The following is an 18,293-nucleotide window of genomic DNA, read 5'->3' on the forward strand; positions in this document are numbered from 1 at the left end:
TTATTTATTGCATTATTAAATATGATGAACAGATTTGTTAAATAAATTTGTATAAAAATTTATTACATTACTGAATATTTTGAATACTGAGTAGTTAACTTTTTTTTTTTTTTTTTTTTTTTAAAGATTTCATTCATTGGGCGCCTGGGTGGCTAAGTTGGTTAAGCAACTGCCTTTGGCTCAGGTCATGATCCCAGGGTCCTGGGATTGAGTCCTGCATCAGGTTCCCTGCTCAACAGAGAGCCTGCTTCTCCCTCGCCCTCTGCCTGCCGCTCTGCCTACTTGTGCTCTCTATCTCTCTGTCAAATAAATAAATAAATAATCTTTTAAAAAATAAAAATAAAAAAAAATTAAGATTTCATTCATTTATTAGAGACAGAGAGAGCGAGAGCATGAGTCAGGAGAGGGCAGAGAGAGAAGCAGACTCTCCGCTGAGCAAGGAGCCCGAGGCGGGGGCTCGATCCCAGAACCCTGATATCATGACCTGAGCCAAAGGCAGACGTTTAACTGACTGAGCTACCCAGGCGCCCCAAATAGTTAACTGTTGATAGGAAGCCAGCTTAGCTTTTAAAATTCACTGCAAATAGGCTCCACAAGGTTTTTAAGTCTTAGTTTCCTAGTAGAACATGAATTTAAGGCTTAGTTTAGCAATTCTCTTAAGATTTCTAAGTCCTAAGCCTATTTGATTTATATTTTGAAAGCCCATATTTAATCAGCAATTTGAATGAAAGACCATTTAAGCTTCACATTTTAGGCATGGCATATATTGTATATTTATATTATTGAAGGTCTGAACATTTAGATTTGTAATCATAATGTTCAATTTTCTCTGACATCATCCCCATACAAATTGCCCAACATTACACTTATGTTATTGGACAATAAAACTTCGGATGTTAGATTTCTAAATGAGATATGACCAATGTTCTTGGCTGGCTTATCTGACTAGTTACCCTGACAATTAGGAGTTTTCTGTGATTTTATTAGCTGATGAGCATAGGTTCCCGTCCTGCAACTATATAACATATAGTTATATACAATATAGCTATATACAATAAAGCTAAATGGACAAAATTATGTTATTTCACTTGAGTATGGATTTCCTGAAAAATTTTCAAAGTTATCAAGCAAGTATTTGTGAGGCCCTGCTATATGAGGGGTGTGTGTGTGTGTGTGTGTGTGTACACCATAAGAACTGAGATATATTGTTTCATTGTCTAATATGATTCAGCAACAATTATAAAGATATGACCTTAGTTTTAGTTTTCTTATTAGAAAAATGAAAATCTTTCATTTACTAACTTAGTAGCTATAATGCCCTTGTGAGCCATTTCTTTTACTGACCGTTTAGACCATGCTTCTGTAGCTGCCCTGTCCAGTATGGTGGCCACTAGCCAGATTTGGCTATTAAACAATTGTGAAATGTGGCTAGTCTGAATTAACATGTGATTGTAAGTCTAGATAGAGTACACTCAGATTTCAAAGATTTATCACAAAAAAGATAATTTAAAATATTTCATTAATAATCTATATATTGATTGTATATTGGGATGATGTTTTATTGGATTTAATAAAATAGGTTATTAAAATTAATTTTTTTACTTGTTTCTTTTTCTTTTTTTTCATGTGGCTACTAGTAAATTTAAATCACATATGTGGCTCATACTTATAGCTCTCCTATTTCTTTTATATGAAGAAAGTCAGGTTTAGAAAGACAGATACTCTTTCTTTCATCTCTTTCCATTCCTACCTTCAGGGGTTAAAAAGTATTCTAAAGCTCTTTATATATTCCAACAGTTAAATGACATCTGTTCTATGTAATATATATGTATACATGACAGAAGGTATGTCTGACCATCATTTTGACCACTTGTTGTAATGTTGAAGTACATTGGTGTGTTCTAGAATGGAGGGGATAATGAAAAATGAAACATAAAATAACAAGAATTGAGAAAAGGAACATGCTTATGGACTATAGAAATGCCATTTAAAAGACCCTTACTGTGATCTAGAATTATTATGTGAGTTAGATGGTTTTCTTTGATAATAACTGAGAAACACTCATAGAAAGATATATTTAGTGGCTTCCAAGCTGAGAAAAAAAAAATTCTATAAAATATTAGTTCCTGTTTTTTTCTCTTACACAGAATTGTCATTTGTGAAAGAGGAGGTGAAAATTTTCACATGTGATAGTCATACATTCCTAGGACACAGAGTTCTTTAAGCTCCTATATGATGCCAGGGAGAATTTTTTTTCTCTGAAAAAGTGATTGTCTCTTTTCCCCATCCCACCCCCATTTCCATGTTTACTTGTTTTGTTTTTCCAAAAAGACATATTTAATGCCCTGCCTAGGTTTATTTTCTACTTACTCACTAAGTAAGGAATAACATTGTTATGTTTTATATTTGAAATTGTAAGGTACATTTCTTTTTTCTTTTATTTTTAATTTAACTCTTTGTTTTACAGATGAGGGCAGAAGTGCAGTTGACCAAGCAGGTGGTGCACAGATTGTAATTGACCATTTAAGGTCACTGTGCAGTATAACAGATCCCGCCAATGAGAAGCTCTTGACTGTCTTTTGTGGCATGCTGATGAACTATAGCAATGAGAATGGTAAACAAAATTGAAAACTTGCTTTATCTCTGGGGGAGATTAAAAATCATCATTACTGTAGCACAGACCAAAAATATTTAGAAAAATTATGAGCAAAGAATTCATAAGTGGCATATAAAATTAATAATTAGCCAACATTAAATCACAGTGTTTCAGAAATACAGAATGTTCTAATTTATTAAATGGGACAAGTTTTTGAAGGGTTACCCATGTTAACTAATTACAAAAACCAAAACAACATAATGGTATGCTTTAATATTTCTCACTTACTCACATTTTAAAAATAAACAGTATTTAAAATAGCTTCATGTTTATTACTTTATATTAATGCCAGGAGTAGCTTTAAAACACAAACACTATATTAGTAAGATTATTTTATCTAGATACTAGATTTACTCGTCAGAATAGAAAAAATCTTTTAATAAAATCTGGCCTTAGAAAAAGTTTAGAGTAATTGCAGTTTCTGATTTTAGAAATTTAATAAGTACTTGTCAATAGAAGTTTCTTTTCTCTGTAAAACATTCTTAGAACCTAGCAACAAATGATATGTCAGAATTTTCAGATAACCTATATGGTTGTTAATTAAATGAACATAAAAATGGTGATATGAAAGCTTCACTATACTTTTAAATGTCACAAAAAATGTATCATATGAGTTACAGCATGGATCCAACACTCAAAAATTCTGATAGGTTTCTAGGCTATAACACACCTAAGGTCTTTCTGTGGTTTGTTTTATAATGGCATCTTAAGCTGTAGTCTTTGACAGAGACATATTTTATTGGCATTTTGAACATGTAATATCATTCTTTACTTTCATGTGTTCTGGAAACACATGGACCTTTAGGCATATTTTTCATTTTTCACTTTTGGTAGTCACGAGTCCAAAGAAATATTCTCAATAATTAAAAAAAAAAGAAAGATAAACATGATGATCAAGGGCTACTGGCATTTGGCCTTGGTGTTAGGGACAACCACAAACAGTGAGGACTGCAGCCCTTGTCTCATTGAACAGGGAGGGCCACTACTCTCCTCTACTCTGTAGTTTCTAACGGCACTTTGGCCAAATACTGCCCTATCTTTCATTTGGAGATGGGGGGGAAGCTGCAAATCTAATTTTCCATGTGACACCTGATTTTTAAATGTTGGATTACATGTGCTTTTTTAGCACTGTACGAGCTAAACTTAGAATGTGTCCTCAGGTCAGATCCTATACAGAGGATACCAGATAACCTCTGAATTAAAATTTCCAATAATAGTAAGAAATAGTTTTTATTTGTCAAATGGATAGCCTGTTAAACTCAAGCTAGTAACAAATGGTAGTCTTTATAGGGTCAGCTACCACTACTTTTTTTTCCCCTGTGATAGAATCAGTTTTGAAGAGAAAATGAACAGGAGAAACAGAAATGAGAGTCTGGGTAATCCACAAAATGAATAGCTAGTTCCTAAATAATTGAAATTTGACCATAATGCACACATATCTGAATTGCATTAAGAAATCATTGGCCAGTTGTTCGTGTTGCTTTAGCTTCATTTGGGACATCTTGGACACCCATCTTCATCGGGTGTTCATCTTGGACACCTGAGAAAGTGGGACAAGATGCTAAGTGGGAGAATGTGGTTTAGAAAGATAAAAGAAACTAGCCATGAAGGTATTAGAGCAGCTTTGGATATAAAACAATTAGTGTTGTTATGGATTTAAACTCATTGTCGTTTGAGGAAACCGTTGTTCAAAGATCTGTACAAAAGCATATCAAATGGCCAAATGGTCTTTAAAAATATCACTAATTCTAATCCAGAGGAGACTGTGGTTTCCTTTGAGACCGTATAGTAGGATATCACAATATGTAGACATGTGTATTGAGAAGGAAATAATTAACAACAATCAGAGTCCACAGTTGAAATGCATAATGTATTTGTTTTGTTGAGGGTAGGCTTTTTTCCTGGCATGCAAGTATTATCAACAAATAACTTAGATACTTCAGAAACCTTGATTAACTTTTCTCAGAACATTATTGGAGCAGAAGTGTTTTTGTTCCATCATTCTAAAACTGTGATTGGAATGCAGCTTTCAAAAGTTATTAGATAAAATAGAAGTAAAGTTATCTTTAGTATTTTAAAAAACAGGTGCCAAATGTTCAACTATCTTCTTTCCTCTGCTTGCATTTACATTTGTCTGTCATGGGGATCATAGTTTGTGAAGTGATTCTTTTTCTCCATAATACTCTTTAACTTAAATTATATTCTTTTCGTTTTACATAATTATTGCAAATAATTATTGATTTGTTGATTACTTACTCTTTTCTTTAAAATGTGTGTTTAAAGACTTGCCTACTTAAATATTAGGTCTTTTGGCTAACTTCAGATCATTTGATATTGATCGTGTACCCCTAGATGAGTAAAAAAAAAAATAGAGCCTCTTGAAATTCAGGAAGCGTTTTTATTAGCACTGGAAAATGAAGTTCCTTTTTATGTGTATTTACTTTTGAATTTCAGTACCTAAGCCTCTGCTAGTAACTGAATAGAATAGTTGAGTGATAAATTGTTACTCTACCAGAAAAATTAACTCTGTCCTCAGCCCCAGTAACCTAAGCCTTACTTATAAGAAGTTATTGCTTTAGCTTCACAGATAATTTTTTTTTTAAATATAAAGATATGAGAGTGCTGAAAATGGTCACAAAGATCCACCAACATAGTTTCTTTGATGATAATATTTTCAAATTGTATATTAGTCCTAAAAGTAAATTGACACCAGACTGAGACTTAAGATATCTTCCTGTCCATCTGGTAGACAACTGTGAGCATATCCAATTTTTAAATCCATTAAATAGGGAATAAAAAAAAATTCCTAATCAAATGCAAGACAGATATATTATGAAAATACGTATGTGCTAAAGGTATTTTTGTACCCTTTGATAAAACTATATAAAACTCAAGGTTCATGAGTTTTATAATTTTTGAACCAGCTCTGGAATGTACACTTTTAAGCTATGAGCTGGGTATATTCTTTTATTTCCCCATTTGTGAAGCAATTACAATTTTTTATACCCAAACTGGTAAGTGTGGAATATCTGAATAGAGAAAGTTATAATTGCTTAGCCAGAGAAGTTGTATCCATAATATTATATAAATAAAATCATGTTTAAATAGAATAAGACAAAAATTTTTTTTCAATAAAAATCATTTAAAATTTATCCTTTTGGGAAAAATCATACCTATTTTTCACATGGCAGAAAAGCACTCTTCAATTCTGTGGCTCTCCAAAATAGTCTGAGTGTTTGACAGTTGTGGTTAGAGCAAAGCATGTTGACAGTTTGATACTCAGTTTTTAGGAAATATGCTGAACTTCCTATATTTTCTTCATCTATTTATTACTTACCCTATAAACAAGAAACTCAGACCTATTATTACAGATATTTTTATCTCATTAGTTTCTTGGGTATCTTTTTTTCTAGCTTTGGTTGCCCAATGCCAAGACATAGCAGCGAAGGCTAAAAATTTTGTTCAGATCTATTTTCAAACAACACCGTTTTAGCCTATAGTAGAAGTTTGGCAAATATTTATTGACTTCTGGATATTTAGTATTGTCTAAAATTTTTTTATTAACAAAATCAGTACTTGGAAGAAAAATGGGTTTTTGGAATGTATTTCCTTTATTAATTTAGAAGCATTACAACCTCTTGGCCACTATATTACTTGATATTCCCTATTCATGTTCATTGTAGTAGCAGAAAGTGGCACTGAAAACATCCTGATGATGGTGCGAAAAATTTACCATAGGTGATCCACAAACAAAAAATCTGCACATGTATACTTGAAAGTTGACTGCAATTTGAATGGAAACAAACCAGTAATCAAAAGCAAAGCACCAGAGTTATTTAACACCTTGTTCAGGAATCTAGTGATGGTCACCATTTTTATTATCTTACATGTAATATGTAATAACCGTGATGACCATGATTAATCAGTAAATATCTCTTGGAAAACTCTGTAATTAAGAATTTAATTTTTTTCTTAATATACCTATGCTAGAGTAATAAAATACAGGGAGAAGTCTGTTATAATTCTTAAGAAAATTATTGATGGTAAGCACTAAAGTAAGGACTAAAGTTACTTGTTTTATATAAGCTGTGCCATAAGAGAGAAAAATAGAAGAAATAAACATGCCATCAAGAAAGGAAAAATCGGTTTCCTTCTAAAATGATTAACATAATATACACAGTTTATGACTCGCTTCTTCATGTAACTTATATATGTCATATATATATAGATAGATATATGAGGAACATGAATTTGGGATATCAGTTTGAGGATATGATATATGTATACATGTGATCTATATTTAATTTTATATGTATGATTTTTCAAATAGAGCTCATTTTTCTCTAGTATCTTAATAGCTCCCTATTATTGAAAGACAAATTTCTCTTTTTTTATGGCTCCTAAAATCTCTCTGGGATACTCTTATAATAATTCTCACATTTATTTGCTGTATAGACTCATGATAACTGAACTGTTTGAAGGGAGGCCATCTGTGGTTGAGGAAATGCAACTCAAAGGCATGGGTTTATTACCTGGAGCGTAACAATTGAAATTAAGTATTCAGCCCAGTACATAAATTCAGTTGTTTAAAATAGGCCTGTAAAGTATTTTCTCTGTAACTTAAAGATTACTTAATATGTAATTAATTTTAGCTGCTACCTTCATTTCAACCAATAGCAACAATTTCACAATTTTAATCAAACTATTATTTGTTTTTCTGGTGACCTCAGTCTTGTAACTTGGCTTACTTTTTCTTCATACTTAAAATAGGAAGAATAGAAATTAATAAGGAATAATCCTGATGAAAAACTAAAAAGCACTTTCGCCTGAGCTACTTGTTTATTTTTATGTTTTGGTATTACTTTATTACAGGTAAGAAAGAATACTTCCTAGATATTAGATGTTTAGAAAATGATTTGCTTTGCATAAGTGAGGAACTATTTCCACAGTTTATTTACTATGGGTACAAGCTAATTAATAATTACATATAATTCCTAAATACTAAAAACTTTTTGCCTAACTTTAAGGTAAAAAAAATCAAAATGTAAAATTTTTTCTTTGTAACTTATTTTTTCCCATAATTGTATTAATTTTCCAATATATCATTTCAGTGTATTTTCTGTTCATTTTTTTCCCTTGTTTAAAAGGCCTGGGAGATGTGCTTTTAAGTTTGCATCTTTTGAAGCCTAGTTCGTCAAATTAAAGTACTCTAGTGTGTTAAACAAATTGTGTTAAAAGACTTTTATCATGCAGCTGAGAAGTTTTTAGGATTTAAAAACATATATTGGTAATTCTTTATTTACTGTTTTCTCTTTGTAAAAAATTTCTGAATTTTTACTGTTTGTCTAACAGCATTCGAATTTACTTAGCCAGGTTGCGCTCAAGAAGTTCTGCTACAAATGTCATTTTAAACAAATTGTTTTACTGAATGACAGAACGGTTAGTTGTTCTTGTGCCTCCTTTAATTTGGTCTATTAAATTTGACCTATAAGACTAGCTTAGCTTTTCATCATAATCCTTCCAAAAAACTGCTATAATAATGCTGTTACTTAATGGATAAGCTAAGAACTTGGATTTTAGTAGAAGTGTACAAAATGCACATTTGGTGTAATTCCACATGGTCAAGTAGTGGCATTAATATTTAGCTTTGACCATTACAGAATGAACTTCTGAATGCAAGAATCTGAAATTTTATGACAAAAAAAATGAAATGATTGTTACAGTTTTTTCATTAATGATTTAAAGTTTGGCATTATATTACAGAAACAATACTTAGCATTTTCAGCTTCCTAGATTTTCTTAAAATCAGATTATGGTGGTGCATATAGCATTGTGATACTAAATAGATACCAAATTTTAACTGAAGGCAATAAAGCAGCAAAATATGTTTGGGGTTCCTTATTCTCTAACATGTTTTTCTTTCTTTATTTGCTTTATGTCTGGATTGAAGATAATTAATCATAGATGTTATTGAATATTATTTTCAAGATTTTCCTCATAGTAAAAATTTGAGGTGGCAGGGTTGGCTTTCTGATTTTAATTCATCATCACTAGATATAAAGAATTCCCAATTTGGACTTCTTTTTGGAAGATTCATGGCCTGAATGAAATTAAGTAACTAAAAATTAAAAACAGCTCCTAACATTTATTTTATTTTATGTTGTAAATTCTAAAGAGGATAGGTAATCTGATCTCTATTTTTCTGCCTTGATTTAATTTTTACATTTGTATAGTTTGTTCACCATCATTAGTTATTGTCACATTCTAAGTATTGCAATATAAATGTACATTTACATTTCAACTGACAGAATTTCTGCATATGAAGCACATAGGGAGATTTTCTCTATATATGGAATGCTTACCTAAATTTAAAAATGAATATTTAGATAGTAACAGTAAAACTGAAAACTAGGCCTTGTTTTTATTATTGATGTTACTACACCAGTTGAAACGTGATGGTATCAAGCCCATGATTATTGATCATGTACAGGTTTGTAGGTGCCAGAAATAACACTGAAGTAAGTATTCAGATGTTTGGCCTTCCAAGAGCTAAGGCTAAAGCCAGAGATGAATAATGGATTTTGGCCACCTATCAGTCCATCTTCAATGTGGACTACTTAAAATAGCCATTCAGAGAAAAACTCAAGGCAGAGAAGTATCATATGTAGAATCACTTGTATAAAAATTAGTAATCCTGTCTTCTAACTGCAAGTAAAATCCAGTTAAGACCAAACTGCCTATATTTTGTTAAATGAAAATTTTTTAAGTAAATACTGTTTGAAAAATGGGGATTGGCCAGAAATCAGAAATCTTTTGGTTATGTAATGTATCTTATTAACATAGTTTGTGTGTTGCAAAGAATTTCCATGTAATTTTAAATTAATAATAGTAATGCTCCAGGATAACTAGTATTATTTGTTTTCTTTTTTTAAGCCAGTAAATCCTTCTGTAAAACAAAGAATTTTTATGTTTTTAAATTCTATATGTTTGTAAGGTATACATGTTGAGATGTACATTAACATGGCACTGAGCTTAATTTGCTGTGCAAAAATGTAGGCTTAAATTAATGCATCCATGGATATGGCCTTTCTTTCAGCAATGCTATTTGAGAGCAGAGACAGGATATATTTCTCCCACTAAGAGCTGCTTAAGCAATGGCTGGCAGTAGTCCTCTTAAAAGAAAACAAACAAACAAAAAAGTCTTAATCTTTAAAAGACCAGTTTCTTTCTGAGATGAAAGCATAGAGTTTCCTTTAATCAGAGTAGACACATCTGTAGAAATTTCCTTTGTAGCAGTATTCATTACAAGAGCTGATCTGTAGTAGTAATTTAACCTGAAGTGAGCCCAGGGGGAAAAAATTATCTACTAGATTAAGACATAATCACTCTAAGTGTCATTGGGTTGAGAACAGTATATGGGTGGGTATCTTAAGGATAATAAAACATTTTTCCTTTCTCTTGTGATTTTGCTTTGGGGTTTTTTTTTTTTTGCTATTGTTTTACATTATGCTCACTCGTAATTCTGTCATTATCTCTAAAACTTTTACAAAAGGAAAATTTTGCTCTTGTAGAGACTCTTATTTTCAGAAGAAACTTTTGAATTCTTTTCTATTTTTTAACGGTTAGAAAACAAGAATTGTGTACATGTGTTGTTTTAAACCTCCAGTATTCTCAGTGCTAATGAATCTTGGTTCTCTCTCTCTTTTTTTTTCATTGAAATTACTATTTGTCATTAAAATGTATAACCTGGGGTTCAAATTATAGGGATAATCTGGGTGTAGAACACGTAATGCATGTTTTGTTTAAAGAGGGCTTTTAAAATACTTGATTTGAAGTTAATTTTAAACATATGTAAATATTTTTACTTTTAAATGCTCAATACTAGGTTTAGATAAAAGTTCTCCACTTTCCTGACCAAACAAAAAGATATTAAGTAATAAGTAACTGAAAACTGTGTACATGCACATGTGGATGTATAAAGTTTTTAACTACGAATCATCCTCTTGGCAGCTGTAAAGTCAGTTTACTTTTCACTATTTAATCCACTACAACTTGTTTAAACTTAACATTTCTATTCACTGTTTTACATCATTTTTAATTTTTGTGTCCTTTTTTGGAAGTGTGTATATATATATATACATGCCATTAGTCAGGGGCAATTTTCTTCAGTCTTTATTATGCCCAAATGGCTTTTATCTAATTTGTATTACAATTCATCAAGATTTATGTTTGCTTGTGTTTATTGTTTCAACTGTATATAATTCACTTGATTGTAGATGGTTTTTTATGCAAGCCTGTAAATAGGAATATTGTACTCCTTATAGTATGAATAGTATACATACTATATATATATACTAATGTAGAGACTATGTATTTTGAATTGTGTATATCTTTTTTTGACAGTTTCATCATTAAGTCCTATTTACTGATAAGCTTAATAATCTTATAATATTGTCTATAAGGGCCTTTTCTTATGAATAAGGTAAACATGTGTTGCAGTCTTCTTAAACTTATTCTTTATAGTAATTGATCAACGTAACTTCAGTTGAGTTACTGGGATTCTTTTCTGGACCTATAATCTATACCAATGTTTTAAACATTAAACTTAAAACTCAGGGGGAAAAAGGTTCTTCAACTTAAGATCTTCTCTCCAGATCTCCATTCTTTGGAGTTTCCATGAGTGTGACCTGAAGAACTTGGAACCATTGAAATTCAAATGTAGGTAGGTAAGTGTTCACACCAGCGCATGCGTTGATTGCCTTATATCTCTTTGTATATGCATCTGTATTGCACCCCCTCAGTGCCTTTCTTCCTCTTCCTCCCCATAGATCATGTAGGGCCTGTGTCATCTTGATATTTTGTAATTCTGTATTTTGGTCAGTATTTGTCTGTGATGTGTGTCAGGAGCAATCTTTAAAAGTCTTCAGACATTTATGACATTGTGCTGTCTAAAGACTGTCTTTCACACATAAGTGTTTGCTGTGTACAAGCCTGGGTTGCATTTTGTGAATTGTGTTTGTTGAGCTCTGATAAACATTCCCCTGGAGTTGCTGGTATTCATTGAAGGATGCAAAAATTCTCAGTCCTGCACTGTTTCACTTTTTCAATTCTAGAGAATGTGAACTATATCTGGTTCTAAGAATGTCTTCCAGTTAGTCTCTGATTTAAAAGTCATACTCCTGATACCATCCATAATGAGTGTCACCTACCATCCTTTGAAATCCACTCACAAGCTTTCTTTGGGCAATAAGAAAAAGTGATTAAACTTAATCATTTGTTTCCAGCAGTAAGAATTAATACCAATTTATTCCACACAAACAGGACCCCTACTTAGCCCTACCCCTCCAAAAAAAACTATTGATAACATACTAAGTTGTAACTGAAATAGGCCAACAGACCCAACCATGGAATATTCTCCTAGGCTTAAGTAGAGTTTCTGCTCAAATAAGCAAAATAAAATGTGCAGGTGCTTAATGTAATTTTGCTCAAAATATCCAAACACCAAAATCTAGGATTCCTACCATGCTTTTAATTTTTATTTCTTTTCCTGTTATTTCATCTGCCAAGCACATCATTGAATTTCAGAATCTCTATTCCATGTTCTGTTTTGTTTTGTTTTCCATCTCCTATAGAAGTTAGGTAATCCTTTGGCAGTGGTTCTTAAACTTTTGGTCTCAGGACTCTTTTAGACACTTAAAAATTGAAGAAGACCCTATAGAATTTTTGTTTATAAATATGGGCTATCTCTATCAATATTTACCATATTAGAAATTAAAATGGAGACAATTTTAAAAATTATTTAATATTGCATTTAAAATAATAACTCACATTACCATGTATTTTTATGAAAAATAACTTTTCAAAATTAAAAATATTGCTGAGGCATCTGACTGGCTCAGTCTGTAGAGCATGTGACTCTTGATCTCAGAGTCGTGAGTTCAAGCCTCATGTTGGTGTGGAGCCTACTTAAAAAAAAAAATTGCAAAATTAAAAAAATTGCACAGAAGAATAGCATTTATTTTACTGTGAATGTGTGATGGGGCAGAATATGATGACCACCAACAGAAGTTGGTGCCACTGACTAGATTGATAATAAAGCCCCAGCAGTTTTACCCACCACTGTTTCTGCACCATTGTGTAAATATCAGTACAGTACAAAAGGCATATAAAATCTTGGTATTTTTATGAATGTAGTTTTGGTTTTGTGATCCTCTGAAAGGGTTTTGGGGACCCCATTTTGAGAACCATGTTCTAGGATGCCTGCTTATCTTGAAATGAAAATTTGTATCAGTCTGTTTGAGTAAAGTTTTTTTCCTCATCTGGGCCTTCATTATCCAAGGAGAATGACTTGCCTGCAATTGATATGAACAGACTTTAGAGTTATTTGAGTGTAATTTTTGTTTTAGTTAGCCTCATAGAGATGGATATAAAAGAAAGCACCCAAGTGATCAAAAATGAGTATGTCCATTGGATGACTATATAATTTTTCTCTTTACTTGTGTGTGGTATGTGTGTTGTATGTGAGTATACAATTAATTTGGCTCCTGGGTAGCTTTAAAACACATTTTCCCAAAGGAAAGTGATTTTCATGAATTAGGGTGATTCACACCAAATGCCGTTGGGCTATACTTCTTTTTTCTCCTGATTTACCACAATTTCAAATATTCCTGCTTCAATTTGTATGCCAAAGATTTTATGAAACTATGCAACATTTCCTATTTTTTTTGTCCCTCATTTCCCTGGAACCAAAATTTATAATACCTTAAAAGCAGTCCAAGGAAGTGGTAGAGATGCCAAGTTAGGAGAATATGAAGAACATCATCTTCTAAGTGGTATTCTCCTGTTGAGTTATCTCCATAAAATTTGTTATTTCTCTGATGTCCCTGGACTGTTGGATTTTTATAGTTTGTGCCAACAGTACTGAGGGGGTGTGTGTGATGCTTACATATATGCAGACATATAGTGGAGTTTGACTCACACTCAATGCATGCGCTAGTGCTCACGCTTACATACCTGAAACTTAATGATTCAACAGCTCTGCAGTATTTGAAGAGGTAGTCAAAATGAGTAAATAAATAAATGAAATTTAAAAATACTGCTAAAGAACAAAGATCTGCAAAGGTGATCCAATAATAAGGAACTTTACTGGTAAGTAATCAAAATAATTTCTGACTTGGAAAGCTTATTGGTGCATGATCATTAAAAATACTATAACCATAATACAGGTATTCTGCCGATAAAACACATAACACTATACCTTTTAACATAAGTAATTTGCTTATAAGATAATACAGATATTGTGAATCATTCATCAATTGCTGAATTGTATAGTAAGAAAAAATATTTAACATTAAAGGCATAAGAACAAATCATTTAGTTGAATATATTCTTTTATTTCTGTCTCTTTTTGGAACAGATTTCATAATTCCATTGCAAAATTTGAAATTGTTTTAGACTCTTTGAACTCTAAATGTAAACTTCCCTTTTTCCCAGGCCTATTTTCTTGTTTTGGTTATAGGCCCCCCCCAATTGAACCAGATAGTATGCGTAATTACCCACTCATCAGTTTTCAGGGTGATAAGCCTCGGTTGGCTATCCCTTGATACTTTATTCTAAAAGCAGGAAAAATTGACTACAAAGACCGCCAGGCATATAATCAACTGGAATGTGAGGCAGCTCAACCCGCCTTCTTGTTCTTATCTGATAATCACCCAACCACCACCTTATCAATTGATTAAGAACTAGAAAGAGTGATGAAGAGATTAGTAAGCAAACTGTCAAAGGATGCATGCTCTAAGGAAAATGTGTTTGTAATAAATGGGATTTTTATCTTTAGATTCCCAGTAGGTAACTTTAAAAAGAATTTGGAGAACATTATTAGCTTGAAAAATGACATATAATTTTCAAAGGAAACAGAATTTTGAAAGCATTCCTGTATCTTTGGATGAAAGTTATTAATAGTAATAGTGTTTTACATAGGCATGTAAGTGTTTATATCTTTCTTAGCATTTTGTAAGAGGCAGTACTTTTGATTTTCATTTGGTTTATTTACCTTCAGCTTTGCTACAGGTATTCTGTCATAATTTGTTCATGAAGAGCCATTGTGGAAATCCAAGGCCTGTTAAGTACTTTAAAACTAATCAGTTTCTTAGAAAATGAAGGCAAGCAATGATGACAAAGCATATTGATCTCATTCTCTTTACTTCTCAAGCCAAATTTTCTTTTCTTTACTAAGATGCTTGTCACTCTTACTAAAACTTTGAAAAGAAAAATATTTTAAGTAACACATTTTTTCCTTGTAAAAACTACTTTCCTTCCTAGCAGTCATCGAAGAACATTCTGCTACAAATAATCAAAATGATTTTTGTGTATTATATATATTTTTCATTCTTTATTATGAAGCAGCTGTTTTTAAAGGATTCTAAGATTCTGTCTTCTCTTGGTCTTTATTAAATTTGTTTTTCTATGCTTTTTGTATATTCTGCTTTCCTATAATACAAATATTACTTTATCTAACCTTTTCACATAACTAGCAATGGTAATGTTTAATTATTTATAAATTTTTAAAGCCTACTCTACAAAGGTATACGACCCTGTTTTTTTTTTTTTAATTATGTTTTGACATGTTATTTGAGTTCATTTCTAAATTTCTTTTAGTCGTTGAAAAGATTCAAAACTCTTGTGAACTAATGTTTTAAGATTTTTCAGCCAATTGTATGGATGGACTTAATCTTATTTACTGTAATTGAAATAGTATTGAGTTTGCAATAGGGAGAATAAGAGGTGCTTTCTTCTTACTCATGTTCATTTGATACATAAACACTTTTGTTTGTTTGTTTTTTACAGATTCCCTTCAAGCTCAGCTTATCAATATGGGTGTTATACCTACCTTAGTGAAATTATTGGGCATCCATTGCCAAAATGCAGCTCTTACAGAAATGTGTCTTGTTGCATTTGGCAACTTAGCAGAACTGGGTAAGTCCTAGTCATGAACCACAAATGTAATTAACTTATTAATGTACTTACAATAACTTTTCCTATAGATGTTAACAACCTGGAGATCCATGTAGATTATTTTTTTGAAGCATTGTAGATACTTCAGTGTTTAAAAAAAAGTAGGTCCAATTATATCTATGATTATATTGTTTATAATTGGAGCTCCTTTGCTTCCCTCATTGTTTTATTTATCAATGTTTAAAGTTTCCACTTGTATATTATTTAATAGAGTTGAATATTTAAAATGATCTCCACTTGACTTTAGTATGCTTAAATGAGAGATGGTCTTGAAATCAAGTATTGTATTTCTAGGACAAAAATAAAGGATTATTAATTTATTACATTTTATATAAATTGTTTATAGGTTAAAAAGGAACCTAACAGACTAAGGTTTTTCCCCCTTTTTAGAAAATCCCTAAAAATGATAGAGGACTGGGGCTCCTGGGTGACTCAGTCGTTAAGTGTCTGCCTTTGGCTCAAGTCATGATCCCAGGGTCCTGGGATCAAGCCCCGCATCGCGCTCCCTGCTTGGCGGGAAGCCTGCTTCTCCCTCTCCCACTCCCCCTGCTTGTGTTCCCTCTCTCGCTGTGTCTCTCTCTGTCAAATAAATAAATAAAATCTTTAAAAAAAGATGATAGAGGACTTTTTCATAATAATATATTTATAACAGCATTAGAAAAAATTATGAGAAACCCTTGAAAATCAGAAGGCAGACAGAAACAGACCAATACTGGAAACACAGCTCAGTCATAACAGAGAAGAGAACTGATGACTCCAGCACCCCTGTCTCTTTTCTCTGTTTTATTTTTCTCTATATTCTTAATAGTACTCTCTTCTTTCTGATCTTCCTTCCTGTGATTCTTTATAAAGTTACAACTCCTGGTCTGAATCTATCCCACGACCACGTTCATAATAAATTTTGTATTATGGGGACATTTCACTGTCCCCATAAGGGGATTTTTTGTCATAACTAAATATAATAGCTAAAACAAACAAATTAATTCTATTAACTATACCCATTTTATAAATAAACAGAAGCACCAGGACTCTAACCTTGGATTTTCTGAGAGCTCGTGTTCTTACATACTACACATTAAAATCTTGATCTCAGTACTTTCTTTAGCTTAGACTTTAAATGCTTCAAATTTAAATGAATAGAGATTATTTATCAGAGCTAATTTTTAAGTCTTTTTTTTCTTGTAAAAAAACAGCAACACAAGCTAATTTTTAAAAGTCAGTTTTGTTGTTTGTTTTTTTTTTAAAGAACAGCAGCATGTTTAGATTGAATTTCTTTTCATGAGACTGGAACTTTGGGGGTTTTTTTGTTGTTTTTTTTTAGTACAGTTGATGCACAGTGTTAAAAGTCATTCTTATTCAGTGGGTCATCTCCTGGTATTTATGAATGTCTTTGTTTTCTATCCTCTCCTGCTTTTCTTTTTTTTCATACTATCTTATTTTCATAAATTCACGTAAGACCAAGAATGAAAGAAGATTCATTCATTGTTTTACAAGATACTGTTTTCCATTATTAAAATGGATTGTAGGAATTTGTGTCTGGTATACTTTGTAGAAATAAAACAGAAATCATGCTATAATCCCTGATAATGTCCTAATCTTGGTAACAGAAACATAAACACCATTAAATGTGAGTTGCTTATGTTAAGGCATCAGGATTTCTTTGGGAGAGTGCATAGACCACCTCAATTCAGCCTCCTCTCCCTAGTCTGTATTAAAAGATGGATATATACCCAATTAGTCCAATTTCATAGTCTCTTTCCAGCTGTTACTGCCTTTATCCCAATTGGAGGATGAAAGGATAAAAGAAATATTCCTTTACATACTAAGACTTTTAGAGTTTATATCATGAGTCTTTTATGTCCATGTAATAGCTAGGTTATACATCAACACTGAAATTGAATATATATGCTCCAGAATACTTTTCCTCTTTCCAGTGTGTGTTTTATTGCAATAAGTTAAGAAATCCACAAAGCATTATTATTATTGACATAGGTAAATACCAAGTTCCCATCACATTTATATTACTTACTATGCATATGGCATATCACTATATGCTAGAGTTACTTTTAGTCAAATTTATTAATAAAAATGTTAAACAGCAGAAATTTTTGTGGTTTTTCTCACAAAAGATGATAAAGACAAAATATAAAATAATTTAAGTGCAATCTATTACAGAATTGGGGACAAAAAGGAAAATGCAGCTGTGCCTTTTTGTTCTCTTTGAGTCCTAGTTTATAGGACTTCCTTTTTATTTGGCTCCAAAATCTTTTATAAAGAAAATTCTCTGCTTAAAATATTAGGATTTAGGGGTAGAGGTGTTAGAATAAAAACTTGTATTTAATTTCACTTCTTTCTGGAAACTAACACTACAGTAAAGGGATACTTTTTTAAAGGTTTAAATCCATAAGGAAAGGGGAAAAGAAAAAAGGGAGAGGAGATGACACAAAAATATTTTAGGACCTGGGAAGAAAGACAAGCAGTAACTAATTTAGCAAAACTTTGATGTGTAAATCCTGGATTAGAAAGCCAAGAAGTAACCAGTTTGCTTTTTGGAACCTTCAGAAGGATCAGAATTTGGTGGTATTAAAATCTCATTCCCTTTCCAGAGTTTTATTTTATTTCA

The 18,293-nt window shown here is 31.8% G+C and overlaps 1 protein-coding gene across 3 annotated transcripts in view; it reads left to right on the forward strand.

The window, feature by feature from the left end:
• Positions 1 to 18,293, forward strand: part of RAP1GDS1 (Rap1 GTPase-GDP dissociation stimulator 1) — a 158,622-nt gene that overhangs the window by 98,761 nt on the left and 41,568 nt on the right. For 2 of the 3 annotated variants that reach the window (XM_032400873.1, XM_032400874.1), the window contains exons 5-6: positions 2,468 to 2,614; positions 15,503 to 15,631. In XM_032400873.1, coding sequence (XP_032256764.1) covers positions 2,468 to 2,614; positions 15,503 to 15,631 — 276 coding nt within the window. The remainder of the gene's footprint in view (positions 1 to 2,467; positions 2,615 to 15,502; positions 15,632 to 18,293) is intronic. The other variant, XM_032400875.1, reaches the window with a different exon arrangement.

Source organism: Phoca vitulina, unplaced genomic scaffold (assembly GCF_004348235.1).
Source record: "Phoca vitulina isolate PV1807 unplaced genomic scaffold, GSC_HSeal_1.0 scaffold3, whole genome shotgun sequence".
NCBI classification, from domain to species: Eukaryota; Metazoa; Chordata; class Mammalia; order Carnivora; family Phocidae; genus Phoca; species Phoca vitulina.